At 42.4% G+C, this 16,479-nt stretch overlaps 1 protein-coding gene across 7 annotated transcripts in view; it reads right to left on the reverse strand.

Annotated features, from left to right (window-relative positions):
* Nedd4 (E3 ubiquitin-protein ligase Nedd4) overlaps positions 1-16,479 on the reverse strand; it is a 46,869-nt gene that overhangs the window by 4,423 nt on the left and 25,967 nt on the right. For all 7 annotated transcript variants that reach the window (XR_008614829.2, XM_055076923.2, XM_055076924.2 and 4 more), the window contains 9 exons: positions 14,908-15,003; positions 14,083-14,137; positions 7,672-7,730; positions 6,787-6,855; positions 5,222-5,451; positions 4,851-4,972; positions 4,698-4,768; positions 1,032-1,600; positions 342-491 (listed from right to left, as the gene is read on the reverse strand). Coding sequence is in view for 6 of the 7 variants with exons in the window: in XM_055076923.2 (XP_054932898.1) it covers positions 389-491; positions 1,032-1,600; positions 4,698-4,768; positions 4,851-4,972; positions 5,222-5,451; positions 6,787-6,855; positions 7,672-7,730; positions 14,083-14,137; positions 14,908-15,003 (1,374 nt within the window). In the remaining variant the exon portion in view is untranslated. The remainder of the gene's footprint in view (positions 1-341; positions 492-1,031; positions 1,601-4,697; positions 4,769-4,850; positions 4,973-5,221; positions 5,452-6,786; positions 6,856-7,671; positions 7,731-14,082; positions 14,138-14,907; positions 15,004-16,479) is intronic.

Here is a 16,479-nt window from a genome sequence, read left to right on the forward strand (position 1 = left end):
AAGAGAAGAGATATCGGGATATGCGCAGCAAGAGCTCTGAATCTTTCGCATTCCTGCTTGGTAATTGTGAAAGTTGCATACAAGTGAGCTTATAAAAGATGGGAAAGATAAGCTGAGAGGTTTCTGGGAGTGCAGCAGTAACGAATTTGTCTCAGTAGCAAGTCAGGCAGCGGTCTCAGACCATAGCAGATGACAGCGTGGACACAGTCTTTATGCTACAAAATTTGTCTGCAGCTCTGCCACAGGCACCTGCATCTGACATGGAGTGGAGTTCAAGTCACATACCTAGTACTGGCTATGTTGTTTGGTACCTCCTGTAGAAAAATAGGAGAAGAACTTGCCTGTGAAATGTACCGCAGAAGCTTCGATATCATGGCAGCTTGGAATGTTAGTCGACTCCGCCAAAGGATTCTGATCCTTCAATGGCTTGTATCAATTTCTCCCTGAGATCTTGGTAGCTCTCGTACATCGGCAGATCTAAACGGTTGAAGCTAAGCAAAGGAAGGGGGCAAAAGAAAAGGCAAATTAGGATTTCTGTAGTCTCACACTTTATCAGAATATGCTGCATCAAGCACAAAAAGCAACATGCAAGCTTTACTCTTCATCAGAGAAAAATCATTATCTCCAAATTGTGCTATACTTGACAAAAAAACAACTGCTAAGGGGTAAAAAATGTTCCCTCAGTCCATTAAAGTGTCTATTGTCAAGCTTGCTGTGACAAATGCACACTCAAGAGGAAATAAAAATGATGGGAACAGCAATGCCTCAAGCCATGCTTCAGATCAAATAACACAGGTAGCACTGTATCAGTGCCAAGCAGTGACAACTACTTCCCTCTGACTAATGTCATCCTTTCTCTTTGACTGAACTAACAATTCTTTAGGAATCATGAGGAATCAGAACAAACTCCTTTAGGAATCGGAACCAACTCCTTGATGAAAACTCACATAAGCTTTTGATGCCGACAGAATGTTTCTTGGCCCATCTTAAACAGATTGAATGCGAATAAGTGCACAAAAAGAGGCTCTCACCAAGTGTGAGACCGAGGCAGGTTGCTGGGCGAGCCCCATCGTTCCAGTGTGAATGGCTGCGGCCCATTGCTGCCGTGCAGCTCGGCAAAGCCATTCATCGGGACCCTTGAGGTGCCCGTCACAAACTGGAGCAGGCGTGACCGCATCTCGTTGTTGAACGACAGCACCAGCCTCCAGAACCACTGGACCACCACATGGTTGGCATGATAGCCACCCTTGTAGACAGTGTGGCGCCGCCAGTCACGCACATCAATCTGGCCGATGCCACACATGAGCAACTCAAGCTCATGCTCATCGAAGACACGCAGCAAAGCCAGGGGAACCAGTTCGTTCAGGCCTTCGAGGAAGGCATTCATCTGGGGCCGCACGCGTGACGCAAATCGCCACTGGATCACCAGGTCAACATAGCGTGCCTTGTTCTCCTGCGTGACGGGTAGGTCAGCGCCACCAGACACAAGCTCACGCTGCTGCATCTGCCCAAACAGGTCCTCGTCTACCGAGAACCGGAGGTCCAGCTCGGCGGGGTCATTGTCCATGATCCAGCGCAACGAGTTGTAGTATTCCGTGTCCTGTGTGGCAATTTTCTGTCATGTTCAGCTATGCATGCACATACATTTGAAACCAGGCAAACCTGACTGTTGTAATGAAAGTGCATGACATGGTTTTAACAAGAGTGGAAAAGTGAAAGCAAAATTTTCTTGCACCAATGGTTACTCCATATCCAAGCAACGTATATCGTCACTGTTTAAAGGGACACAAGAAAGAAGTAGTATGAGGTTAAGCTCTATTAGTAAATTTTACTTTCACAATAGAAAAATGGCTACTTTTACCGTAAAAAGAGGTTAGAAGAGATGCAAGCACCCAAACTTCTTGCACCAGCTTGCCATGACACCATGGATACTGACAGCACCAGTCTAGTCAATTTTTCATAAGAGTGATTACATGCAGTGCATTCTAAATAAACAAAAGGCTAAACCTAGCAAGTATTGAGAGCTTTTTCTGTGCCAAGACTGAACTGCCGCTGAGGTACTGGCACCAATTTGAACAAAGGAATGGTTGGCTGTCATTTCACCCCACCCCCACACCCTCCCGCCACAACTCGCACCAATAATGAACACTTTGCCACCAAATGAATAGAAATAGGACTCCTGAAAGAATACTTTGTAATACTTTACCTGCCCTAACTGATTCAGAGCGAGTTAATTTTGCTCTACAGTCGACTTCTGTTAATTTGACCCTAATAAGACCGACCAAATTCATCAAATTATCAGGCAGGTTGAATTGAACAAGATGCAGAAAACATGCAGAACACACTGCCGATTTTGCAGTGTTGTCCCCGTTCTAACCCGCCCCAGAACCAAACGTGCACCCAATTTCTGTGTCCAAAATAGAATAAAATGACATTAAAGCTCCTAAACAAAGTAGAAACCTAATGCGCACCAGTGTATTTAGCAAGAAAAATGGGTGAGGGTCCAATATGTGTTGCACAATTATACAAATCCACAAGAAGGGAGACATTAAAGAATTGAAAAATTATACGCCCATTACCTTGCTTTCAGTATCGTATAAGGTATTCACCAAGATAATTTCCAATAGAATAAGGGCAAGACATGACTTCAGTCAACGAAGAGAGCAGGCTGGCTTCAGAAAGGGATATTCTACAATGAATCACATCCATGTCATCAATATAGTAAACGAGAAATCTGCAGAGTACAATCAACCTCTCTGTATGGCTTTCCTAGATTATGAAAAGGCATTTGATTCAGTAGAGATATCAGCAGTTATAGAGGCATTACGTAATCAAGGAGTGTAGGAGGCATATGTGAATATTTTAGGAAATATCTACAAAGATTCCATAGCTACCTTTGGTTCTCCACAAGAAAAGTAGGAAGTTATCTATCATGAAAGGGTTCAGGCAAGGAGACACAATCTCTACAATGCTATTCACTGCATGCTTGGAAGTAGTCAAGCTATTAAACTGGGAAGGCTTAGGAGTGAAGATCAACAGTGAATATCTCAGCAACCTTCGGTTTGCAGATGACACTGTCCTGTTCAGCAACAGTGGTGACGAATTGCAACAAATGATTAAGGACCTTAACAGAGAGAGTATAAGAGTGGGGTTGAAGATTAATATGCATAAGACAAAATGTTCAATAACCTGGCAAGGGAACAAGAGTTCAGGATTGCCAGTCAGCCTCTATAGTTTGTATAGGAATATGTTTTTCTAGGTCAATTACTTACAGGGAACCCTGATCATTAAAAGAAAATATACAGAAGAATAAAAATGAGTTGGAGTGCATATGGCAGGCATTGCCAGATCCTGTCTGGGAGCTTACCACTTCTATTGAAAAGAAATGTGTATAATCACTGCATTCTACCCGTGCTACCATATGGGGCAGAAACTTCGAGCTTGACAAAGAAGCTTGAGAACAAGTTAAGAACTGCGCAAAGAGCGATGGAACAAAAAATTTTAGGCGTAATATAAAGAGACGGGAAGAGAGTGGTGTGGATCAGAGAACAAATGGGGATAGTGGTTATTCTAATTGACATTAACAGAAAAAAATGGAGCTGGGCAGGCCATGTAATGTGTAGGGTGGATTACTGGTGGACCATTAGAGTTACAGAAGAAAAGAAAAAAGAAGCGCAGTCAAGGACAACAGAAAACTAGGGGGGGGGTTGATGAAGTTAGAAAATTTACAGGCACAAGTTGGAATCAGTTGGAGCAGGTCAGGGGTAATTGGAGATTGCAGGGAGAGGCTTTCATCCTGCAGTGGACATAAAAATAGGCTGATGATGATAAATAGTGACTGGTTTCCTAACATCAGTTTCATCGCGATACATATGTGTTGTGCGGTAAACCATACAAATGCTTTTAAAGGCAGTTTTGATAAATAGCACTAGCAGGCAATTTTCGGCACAACCTTCTTTTAAAAAAAGAAAGAAGAAGGCACATGCTGTAATCTTGTAAAAACCGTAATCAGACATCGTGAGCTACGGTTATTGCTTGAAAGTCTTCCCATGGCAGGCCGAAAATAGGTGTTTTTGACGGGAGATGACACGTGTTCAAGCATTCACTGTCCCCTAAGCTTGAGCCCATATATAAGTTTGAGCCCATATAAATGCATGGGAGGCGGTCAGGACCTTCAGCCGGGATCGAATTAAATGAAAAATCAAATTTAACAGTCAAAGTAACGGAAGTCTGCTGTATTACAGTACACATAAAACGGTGTGCAAACACTTTTTCTCTTTAGTGTGCTGTTAAGTGATATTTTGACGATATTTTCAATAAAATTGTGGCATACACATTATAAGCAAGTCATCGTTACTCTCGCCGAGTGAATACATGAAGCTCATTATAACCAAGTCACATCTAACGCAAGAATACTTTCGTTATACTAATACTTGCTATAAACATGAACTTGCTACACACGGTGACACTATTACTGGTCAGAAACATCTCTAATTTACTTCACTACATCCGATAATTCGTTATATCCATGTTCATTATATCAATATCTGACTGGAACCGATGACACTAATTAAATGTTGCACATGCACATGCTCAAGTAAACAGCATAAGCCCACGCTCCCTGTTGTCTTCGAGAGCCAAGTGAAAACACACACACAGACATGAGCCTGCATAGCAAAGTACAAGAAGTCACTCACCACAGACTCCATGTCCTTGATAGTGATCGGCTTCCCCAGCATCATTTTGTAGAAAGGTCGAATGAAGAATGCTGAAAGGTATGACAAGATTGTTTAGGGCACTAACCTTGGCCCATGCTATTTTTGTCTGTTATCCTCAGTAGCAAAACTTACCATCAAGCAATTTCCCATGATAAACAGCCATACCAGCCACTCTTCCAATAAACTTGAAGTAAGAGAGGTGGTCTTCATTACACATTCCTGAGCAAGGGTTGATCTGAAGTGTGTAGTTATCCCTGAAATGCAACAATTATCAATGTTGATAAGCATTAAAAGATTGGTTGCACAGCAGGCTTGCTTGTTTGCAAGCAAGTTCTGAATGTGTTTAGGATCCCCCAAAGCAATGAAGGAGAGGGCACAGAATGCATATAGTAAGGTGTAAGGCAAGAGGCAACAATTACTAAAGAAAGATACAGTTCAGTTTTTTCATCTTAAGACACTTATCTCAATGACCAAACACCAAAAATATGGCCAAATACACTCACGCTGCCGAATACTCGAACAGGCCGTAATATGGGTTGAACATCTCACGAGATAGCAGGTAGAAGAACTCCCGTGAGGCACCACCGTAGTCCAGAACCTCCTCGCCATCAAACTCAACCCAAAGCTTGGATCTCAGGCGATCCACACATGTAACATTGCTTAGGATACGATATGAGTCTTCCAGAATCCGAGCTCGTGATACCTTCAGCTCAAATTTGTTCGGAATGTTTCCCTGCAAGGGACACAGTTCTTATTTAGTGAAAGATATCAAAGCCTTCCGAGGAAACACTGATGACAAGGGAACAAACAGAAGAACCAAGAAATACACCAAAGGATGCACAGTAAATAACCCACTTGTATGAAGTTTAAAGGGCAGTCATCTATTCTTAAATCAAACAGGAGGTCGTCTGTTTCATGCTCACTTAGCTCCAAGAGAATGTAGTACCGTATTTACTCACATAATGGATGCACTCACGTAATCAATGCAGACACCACTTTTCCAATCAAAAAGTATGCTTTTTTTCTTCTGTCTCTCGTCTAATGATCACACCCTGAACTTGCTGCCGTGAAGTAGGAGACACACTGTACGATTCGGCATCTGATATGGTGTCCGGCGGGTGCGATTGCCGAATTGTACCGTCTCCTACTTTTACTGATAGCAATTATATGGATGCTCCAGGTGTATTTTTGCTGTCGTTGTCATTGCCGTTGTCGCTGTGGTAATCGCCCTGCACCGCATCGTATAGGTGTGAGCGAAAGCGCACAAGGGAAGCCGATGATCGAAGCTCAATCTTGCACGCCCTCTTTAATCGTGCAAACGGCCCCTTTGCGGAGGGGGGGGAAGCGACATTTACTCTGGCAGCAACTGCGTATTGCACAACCGCACCCGAGGGGCGGCGATAATCGGGGCTCAATCTCCCGCTTACAAGGAGGGGAGAAAGTGGGAAGGAAACATGCCGTCTTCTGTCGCATGCATGGCGCCGGGAATAAGGGACGGAAGTGGGCAGGGGAGGTTTAATCCGGCAGCAACTGTGCATTGTGCAGCCGTGGCGCGCCTTGTTTTCAAGGTGATCCACTTTGGGGGCTGAGTCGATGGCAGCCCATACCTTTGTGCGTGTTGTGTTCTCGCCGCTCAGTTTGCATTGAAGCGAATGTTTGCAAGTTTATACGGCCAATAAGATTACTTACTATCCTTACTTCATGTAGCTGTCTACACATTTGCTATCACAATCAATGGTTCACATTTCGGCCGAAACGGACTGCTCTGTAGAGGTAGCCACGGAAAAAAAAAAGATCACTCAAAATTTTACCCCAAATAATAAACGCACCTCCCAACTTTACACATATTTTTCTGGAAAAGAAGGCCGTTCATTGTGCGAGTAAATATGGTATTTCCACAGCACTGATTTAATATTTTGACTAATTTGGCATGACTTAGCACATTAAAATTGGTTTAACACATAAATATATAGCCAATTCAAAACTATGGTTGAGACCAAATATGCTGTAGACTGGCTCTGTGTAAAAGGAAACTCGTGAAAACATCAGTGTTGTGCTGTTTACTCACCGGCGGCTTTGGAAGCTTGGATTTGAGATACTCATACTTCCTTTTATAATCCCTTGAATACGGCACAGCCTGTTAAAGAAATAGTAAACAAAAACTGCATTAAACCAATATTTCAAACATCGAAGCACTGCCCAATATCAGCTTTTGCAGATAGTTTAAGACTTGATATGCATTTATTTGGCAAAAAAAGTTGGTTATCAGTGGAGAAAATGAAGAGCAATGTTTTATTTGATGATTCTCACACCTAAACAATGGCTTCGATAAGAGTGTCAAATGAATTTAGGAGTATTTTAGCATGTCAAGGTTACGTTTGTTCAAAAAAGGTTATCAAAAACTCACTAGGTAGTGTCTTTAGTTCCTTTAGAATGCAATGTAACCCTTATTTAAGGATAAACCAGTGACTCGTGCTAAGCAAACATTGTCCAAATCTTCTGGCACCATGAAGCACTTCTGCAGAAAGTTCAAATCTTTCTTTCATTTCTATTATATCTTTTATGTCTTATCAAAAGTTCATTCATGTTAAGATTAACAGACCTGTAATTTGCTCATCCAGTTTAAGATTCCTCTTTAGAGTCCCTTTAACAATAGTACATGCCTCATATTAAATGCTTCATAAACTGACCATTTGAAGCAATGGAAAATTAAGCAATATTTTTGCAAACTGCACAAACACATTTAATTTTGCACGCAAGAACATTCAATGGATCAGTATGGAAGGCCACAGAAAAAAAGAAGAGAGTCGGTTAAAGCTTGTAAATTCATATGTTGCATAAAGAGCGAGCATTCATCCAAATACATTGTTACTGGAAGGCACATTTCATCTCACCCACAGTTTTAAACAACTGGCTGAATTATCATCAAACAGCAGTTTCATGCAGTACTTACGGGACCAGCAACGTTGGGATTGTTGAAGCGAGGGTCTTCCCACTGTGTTATCCTTGCAGCTACACAAGCAAACAGAAGGAAGACTCAGTTTATTTGTCAAAATGAGGTTAGTGAAGCTTTTATCAGTGTATAGAGTTACTGACACAGAGTTACTACAACAAGATCAAAATGACTCTTGGTGCGATGCACACAATTCCTGCATAATCCCGACATTACATTCCATGCTTATATCTAGGTGTTCTAACTACGAAGGTGCTATGGCTAACCTACAATAAGATTCAGAATTTATAAATTGGTTTTACAATAACTTGATTAATGTAAATGGCTGTAAGACAAAGCTGGTATGTTTTCATAATCCTTTAAACAGATTTGTACCAATGTTTACATTTATTCTACACATGCCTAGTTGAAGCGATTGTGCCTGTCTACATATTTAACCTTTTTGCCCGTCAAGCACATGGGCATTTTTTTATGCTGGTACATTCTGTAACACTCATATGTAATATGTTTGCTCTGAAATAAGAAAAATGGCTTGTCTGTTGTACTCCATAAAGTCAATGCATCTGCTACAAATACAAAGACTGATAGCACATTGACATACAGTGGGCTGCAGTTTGGTACCTCTTGCTAATGTTAAAATTTTTTATATGGCTTACACAAGAATCATGACCAGGGTGTATTTTCATACCTAAAGACACCTAAATTTATTCTGAACCACTCATCGGGCTTGGTGAAAAAACATAGACTCCGGATAGCATACACTGTTGTGAACATCTCGGCCAAGTTTTGCTGTAGTATGTGGCGCATGAAGCTCGCAAGCGGAGTGCAAAGTCACCTTTCTCTCAAACACACTCTTTTCAACAGAAGCCTGCCTACTCCTCATTCCCTTCCGTACGCTTTATTTCGTAATAAAACGGATTACCATCAATGGCTGCTATTGGCCAATAGCTGACGTCAATCAAAAAAGGTGTTTGGATCAGTGCACTTATTTCTACTGCTACTGCGTATACTTTTATTCAGGAAGTTCAACAAACAGGCTGAAGTGAAAATTTGCTTTCGAATTTCTATAGTAATAATGTACTTTCGGATGAAACCAACTATCATCTGTTCACGAACCCTCGGCCGCGGTCGCCCGCATGGGAATTAAACTTTAGCCACTCTGCTTATCGCCGTTGTAGCCGATGGGTGTCCTAACTTCAACTAGTTTTGAATGCTCAACTAGCCTCAAACCATGCGAAACTTAAGGTTAGACCACATGCATGCTTGCCGGCGCACGCTCACTCCTGGCCGCTCCTGGTTAGATGCCTTTGAAGACTAATAGATAGCGCTTCAAAAGTGCACAAGTTTGATGTGGCTACTATCTGCCATTCAAGCTAGTTAAAGACAAAGCTGGTCTGCACCCACGTAGCATGGTCAGGCTGTAACATACAAGTGCAAGCGCACACTTAAGCCCTGTCGTGCACAAAGCAGATGCTGCACATATGCACTACAGTTGCATGTAGCTGCGGTCTTCTACATAGCACAGATATCATGGCCACCACGATGAGCCACCATGAGTCTACTGGCTAAGCGCACTGTGCCTCACTGAGGACAACCACGTTGGCTTACATTTGACTATGGCTGGTGTGTCGCAATCACCAAAATCAGAAGTAGTGGTGTCTAGTTAACATCCAAAAGCAAACTTGAACTGCATGCCACGGTGACATTTAGAACGTGGAGCACAGTAGGCACGCCCCACTCAGCCTAGCCTTCGTAGTGCAAGGCATTGCAGAAGGAACGGGGGCACAGAGAGGAAGGTGTTTGATTGACAATAACTCACTTCTGCTGAATGCATGGAAGTACTTATTGCGGCAAAGTATTTCTGAAATAGACTATTTTAATTTCAAATAGGTTTCTCCTCTTCGATAAAAAGTGGTTCAGAGCCCCTTTAAGGAAACGATTGTGTTGAAGTACACCTAAGCAAAAGAGTTTTGCCTTGCTTATAAGCCTGACGGAGAGCTGCATCCACCTCAGTGTTTTGTTGTTCCTCGTACACACAACTAGTGCAGGAAGTGTATTCACAAATTTTACATTTCAATCCTTTTTAATAATGTGCCTGGAGATGTTCTCCATGAATGGCCGCAAAGCTGTGAAAAATGAACTTTTCTGACATTTATTATACCGTAAAAAGCCACATATGATGTGGACTGAAATAAAACACAAGGAGAAATTTAAGTGTAACAATAAATGTAAAAGTTTCATCCCTGTATAATATGTGTGAGGCAAACTCAACGAAAACATCTCTTTACATCAACTTCGAGCTTCAAATGTTGTTGTCTTCGGTTGCGTTGCCTTTGGACAGTTCCTTGTCTGAGAACTCTTCCCCTAGATAGTCATCTTCTGTACCGTAGAGCGCGTTTGAAATACGTACCACACTTCATAAAAATGTGACACACAAGGTCCTCTAGAACACTATGTCAGCATGTTATGGTGGCCAAACCCCCGCCGTCTCTAGATGGCACCTCCTTTACGCTAGAAGACTATAGGTTTATTCGATTCAGAAAAAGGTGCACGGCACCACAAACAAAAAAGTGCAGAGAGTGCCAGTTATGGTGTGCCGGGCTGCACCCACTCATTGCAAGGTTCAAGGGTGCACTGCACCATGGCGGCGCCTTGCCTTGCACCCCATTCAATCGAGCACGGGGGTGCAGGGTGCACCGCTGCACCTCGGGGAATCAAAGGCCTATGTGCAGAAGGTGCAGAGAAACTTGGCTGAATCAAATAGACCTTATGAGAATGATGGCAACTATGCAGCAATAATGAAACCAATGTTTTGGAAGCTAACAATTGGAAAAATTTCTTGTATTATGTGTGGGCTATTACAGTATTTAAACCTGTCATTATTCTACTTTTCTTGAGTATGGTCTGATGTCTCCAGCTGCCAGTTACTGCCCCTCAAGCCCTTGCTCAGCTTTGGCAGGATCCCTTGTGTATATTGATATTGTAATATAATAAGCATCATATTATTATTATTATTATTATTATTATTATTATTATTATTATTATTATTATTATTATTATTATATAGAGCCAGAACAAGTTGGAAAAGAAGCAATAAGTAAAATGTAGTTCATATAACGTTTAGGCTCCCATGTAAGCAGTCTCTCTGCGTATTTCAGTACAGCATGTCTTTCAGACATACGTTTTTTCTTCTTTTGCTTAACACAACCTGATTAACACTAATTTCATTATCTGCACACCTCTAGTTTTTTCAGAAGTACTAGTATGGAAAGCAGTGCAACACCTTGCAAAGCCTCTGCTAAAGAAGACAGCTTTAGAAGTATGCAATGGATGCAAGCAGTTTGCAAACTTACAGGAAGCTTGGCATGCTCAAGATATTGTGCTAGTGGCTCTAAATCTGGCAATCTGAACACTTCTGTACACAGCACCAATAGTGTTCATGAGCCTTGGGTCTGCTGTTTCTAAAGCTCCCCAGTGATTTGTAAAATGTGAGGTTGCATCAGAGTGCCACGTTACAACTCATGAAAGTTTCTAAACAGTGTCTGTCTCTTCACATTATTTCAATTTCCAGCTACCAGTAGACTTTCCTTAATTTGACATCGGTTAATTTGATCCCGGCCGAAGTCCCTGGCCAGCACCCATGCCTTTCTATGGGCCCAAACTTCAATATTTCAATCCTTAAATTGGCCGCTGCCAGATAATTTAGACTTGACCAGTCAGCAAACACATGCCTGACCTCTATGGTGACCCCAACAGTGACCCCATTAATGGCAGCAACTGTCTTGGTGGAGCTTAGGGAAAAGTGAATGCGCTGAAGACACTTCATCTCCCATTAAACCCTCCTATTTTTGGCTTGCCTTAGGAAGGTTTTCAAGCAATCAACATAGCTGATCAGTCTGATTATGGCATTTACTAGATTCTAACAAGCACCTTTTCTTTTTTCAAAAACATTTGACTGAAAATTGCCTGCACAGTGCAGTCCGACAGGATACCAAAACCACCTTTGTGGTGTTCGTATGCTTTACTACCCAAAGCGCGAGAAACATGCTGCGGTTTTGCACACAACCCGTCTAAACTATTCGCACCAACAGCCACACCTCAAAGACTCCCAACAGGTTCCGACAGCATGCAGTGTCAGATCGCACACCGCATGCACGACCAACTCGCTGGATGTAGTTGCACTAGGTTGCATGACTGCCGCATTAGTCAGGCGGCCGCAGCCAATAGAGAGTTTTAGAATAGGGGCCCCAAACGTTTTGGGGCCCCAAAGAAATAGCGTCGAAGCCACTGCGCATGCGCGAGACGCAAACTGCGTTTGGGTTTTGCGTTGGGAACGCTATTTCACCGATTTAGCGGGAGCTCAAATAGCGTTCCCAAAAGCTTTGCGTCAACAAACATGGCGGCACGCATCGAAGCGACGGCTCTAACCTAGCACCAAACTGGGTTCGATTCGCGGTAATGCGTGAAGTTCGCAAGCTAGGAGAAGTGACTGCAGTTATCGCTTTCTCTCAACTAGCGTGCGTTATGAAGATTGATTCATTAGACGCCGCTGATTCCGAATTCGAGTGTGGATTTTATGGCTCGTAGGCCTAACACGGCTAAGCTTGGCTGGTGAAGGCACTTAAAGTTGGTTTTGTTGCTCCAAACTAAGCACAACTAATTGTTTGCTGCTTGAAGAATAACCGCTAAATTGTAATTAAACGCGAATACACGCAAGTAAAAATTACTATTCATATCATAAGATGGTATATTTTATTTAATTATTTTTAATCGTTTTTCTTAGACACCGTAGTGGCGCTGTCAGCGCAAGACGCTATCTGCAAACGCAAAGCCCTATTCTAAAACTCTTCACTCCTGCGTGCCCCAACGCTAACACCCGCAAAGCTCCTTGGGGCCCCAAAATATTGGGGCCCCTATTCTAAAACTCTCTAATGACTGCTCCACTAGCGGATACATCATGGCCATGTGGCAGACCCAGCAGGACGAGGCCTGCAAGTAAATTCCTCGCCACTCTGAGCACCCCGGTGCTCTCTTTTGCTTCCCGGTCGAGACGTTTGTCTCTTTCGTCACTGATGGCAGCCCAACTCAGCTACAATTTGCTTCCGACAGATAAAAAAAACTAACAAACACAATAATTAACAGCATAAAGTGACCTTAAAAGTGTGCCTGTTATATATTGTTGCACAACATAGTAAATTTTTCACATGATTTCGACATGCACAAGCGGCCAGCACAGCCATCGCGACTATGCTTCATGTGAAGCAGCTCGCCAAGCTGGCAGTTTTCTTATCACTACCAAGAGATTTGAGAAAACTAATTGTATTTTCACCTAAGAGCGACATAAGTGTGCAGACATTGAGTGTGTTGACGACTACAGGTGCTTTATTATGAGCCGTGGATGGATTGCAAGGGGTGTCAGTCCTGTATTTGAGAGCCAGCAACCCACACCTACTGTCTCACGGCAATTGCCCGCTTTTGCTCGTTCGCTACTGCCACCATCAATAAAATCAAATGTATAGTAATTTAAGTGTAACATAATTGTGTACACATTATGATGACTATTATTATTATTAGGCACTTTATTATGAGCTGCATGCAGTCATGTTGCAAGCGCCACCCTAAACTAGGCCTAGCAAACTAGGCCTTCCAGAATAGCCATCGGCAGCTGTCAACGAAGCCAGCAATGTGGACAGCCTGGCAGAAGATTTACTGCACTCATAGACGTGTTTCTATTGGCATCATTTGTATAAAATGAAAGAGCTGTGCAAAGGCATTTGTTTTCACTTTTTTGCGAAGTTACAAAGTATTCTGAGCGTCCATGCAAGGGTGCCAATTCTGTGCGGAGCTTTGCACAGCGAAGCTCGCTCATATCCTGTATTCCAAATCGTAGAATGCGGCAAGTCACACTCCGGCATGCAGTACGATGGATCGAACGCAAAATCACACCATTTGTCTCCCACTTAACATGGATGTATTGCGCCCTAGCTGACTTTTAAAAACCATGTGGCAAAGCGAACTTGAGGAAACCAGCTGGCATTGTGCAACACATATTAGTACCTTGCCCATTTTCATTGCTCGAAAATCACGTGCGCGTTGCATTTCTACTTGTTTGGGAGCTTTAGTGTCATTTTTATGTTTTTTTCCTGCTTGGGACACATAGAAAGCGGGTGCATGTTTGATACGATAGCGTGCTAGAATCAAGGAAAATACTGCCAAATGAATGAGCTGTGTGTTTTGCCGGTGTTTTTATACATTTTGTTGAATTCGGCCCACAATATAATTCAATCTGTTTCATCACTCCCATCAGGATCGAATTAACGGAAGTTGACTGTATAGCTAAGTGTACAAACAGTGCCTGGTTTGAGGATCTGAGCACATCAGAAGACAATAGCAAAGATGGACAGCACTTACTGTGATCAATGAAGAAAATTCGGCCATCTGTGTGAATACGCTCTTCCCAGCCATCCTGCATTTGTAAATGGCAGTGCGCTTACAACTTGCTTTTTTCTGGCTTAACAGCTAGGTATATACAAATACTGCCTGTGCCAGATAAAGCAATTACACCATTTGGGCTGGATTACTTAAGCAGGCATCTGTTACTGACATGACAAATCAATTAGTGAATTAACAAACTAATTAACACTCTAAATTAATTAGATTAGGGCATGTCTTGCATGCGCAGAATTGAAGTTGGGAGAATTAAGATCAGATAAAGTACAGCGTTTTTTAAATGCTTACAAAATTGCATTGGCATTCCACATAGCAACTCCTAAAAATTGGCTTATACAAGTTTTGCAAGGTACAAAAGTTCATAGTAAAAATGTCTATGTGCATTCTGTCGACAATGTTATAATAGGCACTCAACTATTATTAAGCTGGGGAACCTATGTGAATGCACGCATAATTGATAATAATTTGCACAGTATATCTGCAACTACAAATTAAAGGTTAATATGTCAACTTTTCTTAAACAACATTTAGTGAATTAGAAGCGTATCATAGGGAGGCAAAGCTATACTTATTGCTTGAAAGAATGCAAAAAGAAACAGATTCAGGCATTTCCAAAATGTAAGAACTGTAAACCAATAAGAAAACAGACTAAACAAGGTTGCACAAGTCGTTATTACATTGCTGAAGATATACCTAGTTTTCTTTGGATAATACACATTTTCTCCCCTAATGTTCCAGAGAACAACCTTTCCTGTCGAAACTTGCGAATGCGCCACAACCACTTACAGGGAGCGGTCCCAAGTCATCCATGGTGTTTTGCTGGCTTCCAGGAAGGCTGCCATGCCGGGGTAAGTCGCTTGGTTTTCCAGTCCTGGGATCCACCTAACATGTAAAAAGCAAGCAAGAAAAGAAGGAAAAAAAGACCTACTGAACATTGCAGGGTCTCAAACATGCCCGTGGGACAAAGGAATGACAACACAGCAGTGCAGACAATCACAAGGGCATTTATTACGCCTTTTATACACCAATCTAGCCAGTCAAATTATTGCCCGTTGAACAAGCCGATGGGCACAGGACAAATTGAGGAAGTCCGTCTCATCGCGATTGGATAGTGAGTGAATATGTTCACTCTCATGCAGGACAACACCTAATTGTTCGTGTATATGGTCATGTGAGCAGTGGCACATTCAAACAAACGTGCTCATCCATTCCAGTGTCCTGCTCCTAAGCCTTTCCCAGGACGGTCCTGCGAATGGCCAGCGAGCACACTAAACATACACGCAGCTGGCCGATCCCAAGCCGAAGAGAAACAGAGAGGAACTCTTTTGCGTCAGAGTAACCCCGGCGTTAGGCGACATTAGCAGTGGAACACTCGTGCTTTCTCTTGTACTAAACTGCAACTATATTGACCACCGGCAGTGCCTAGCTATGCAGGCAGGCTGGATTACGGGAGATGTGAGAGCCATGTGGGGAAAACAACATCACAGGATGCGTAAAAGTTGAGCGTCCCCATAACTACTTTGTTCAGCGCAAAGCAACGGACACAAGAAAGACGACAGGACAAGGCACAATTATGGATTTGCACCAACTAGCCCACGAATGCATTGTGTTAAGCGTCCCCGCAACATGCTACCACTATACATGTATTCCTAGTCCATTCTTCTTACTGCTTCTTGAAGTGAACTGTTTTCCTGGATTCAGCTCCCACATTTGTCTTTTGAACAAAATCAAACAAACAATACCAGTGTTTTTCAATACACTTACCTTTGAATGAAGCCCTACAAATGCACATTTACCACCACTGGTGTGACTTACTTCGATCATGTGTTAAATGTAACCAAGAAAAAACAGGTGAGGGAGAAACTCTGAAAACAAAGTGTGTAAATCCTCTGTCACACAGGTAAATTTAGTGTCCCTTTCATTGAGTGCACTTCTCTATTAGTGTCATTCACAGGCTGTCACACTTGCTGCAGAACACACTCGGCAGTGAGTGTGCTCGGCCAACTCACTTTGCTGCGTTGAAGTGTGTAGTCTTGGTAGCAGTGACTAAAAGATACATAAACTAATATTGCAAGCAGATTCAATTCGGTAGTTATATTAAACCACATTTTTCATGATTGGAAATGTTATAAGCTAATAAAGTGTGCTATGTATACTGTAAATGATGCTAATGTAATGCTCTCGATCTAGGGCAGTTCATGTGCAATGGCCGTGCAGTTGTTTATGCCTGCATATGACTGTGCTGCCACCCTTATTGTGCAGTCGCCATCATTTGTTCTGATTGTATTGGACGGAATAGAGCATCAATGATGGTACAGTCAGATGAGAAGACCAAGGTGCTTATACGTGGAGTACCTC

Source organism: Dermacentor andersoni, chromosome 2 (genome assembly GCF_023375885.2).
Source record: "Dermacentor andersoni chromosome 2, qqDerAnde1_hic_scaffold, whole genome shotgun sequence".
NCBI classification, from domain to species: domain Eukaryota; kingdom Metazoa; phylum Arthropoda; class Arachnida; order Ixodida; family Ixodidae; genus Dermacentor; species Dermacentor andersoni.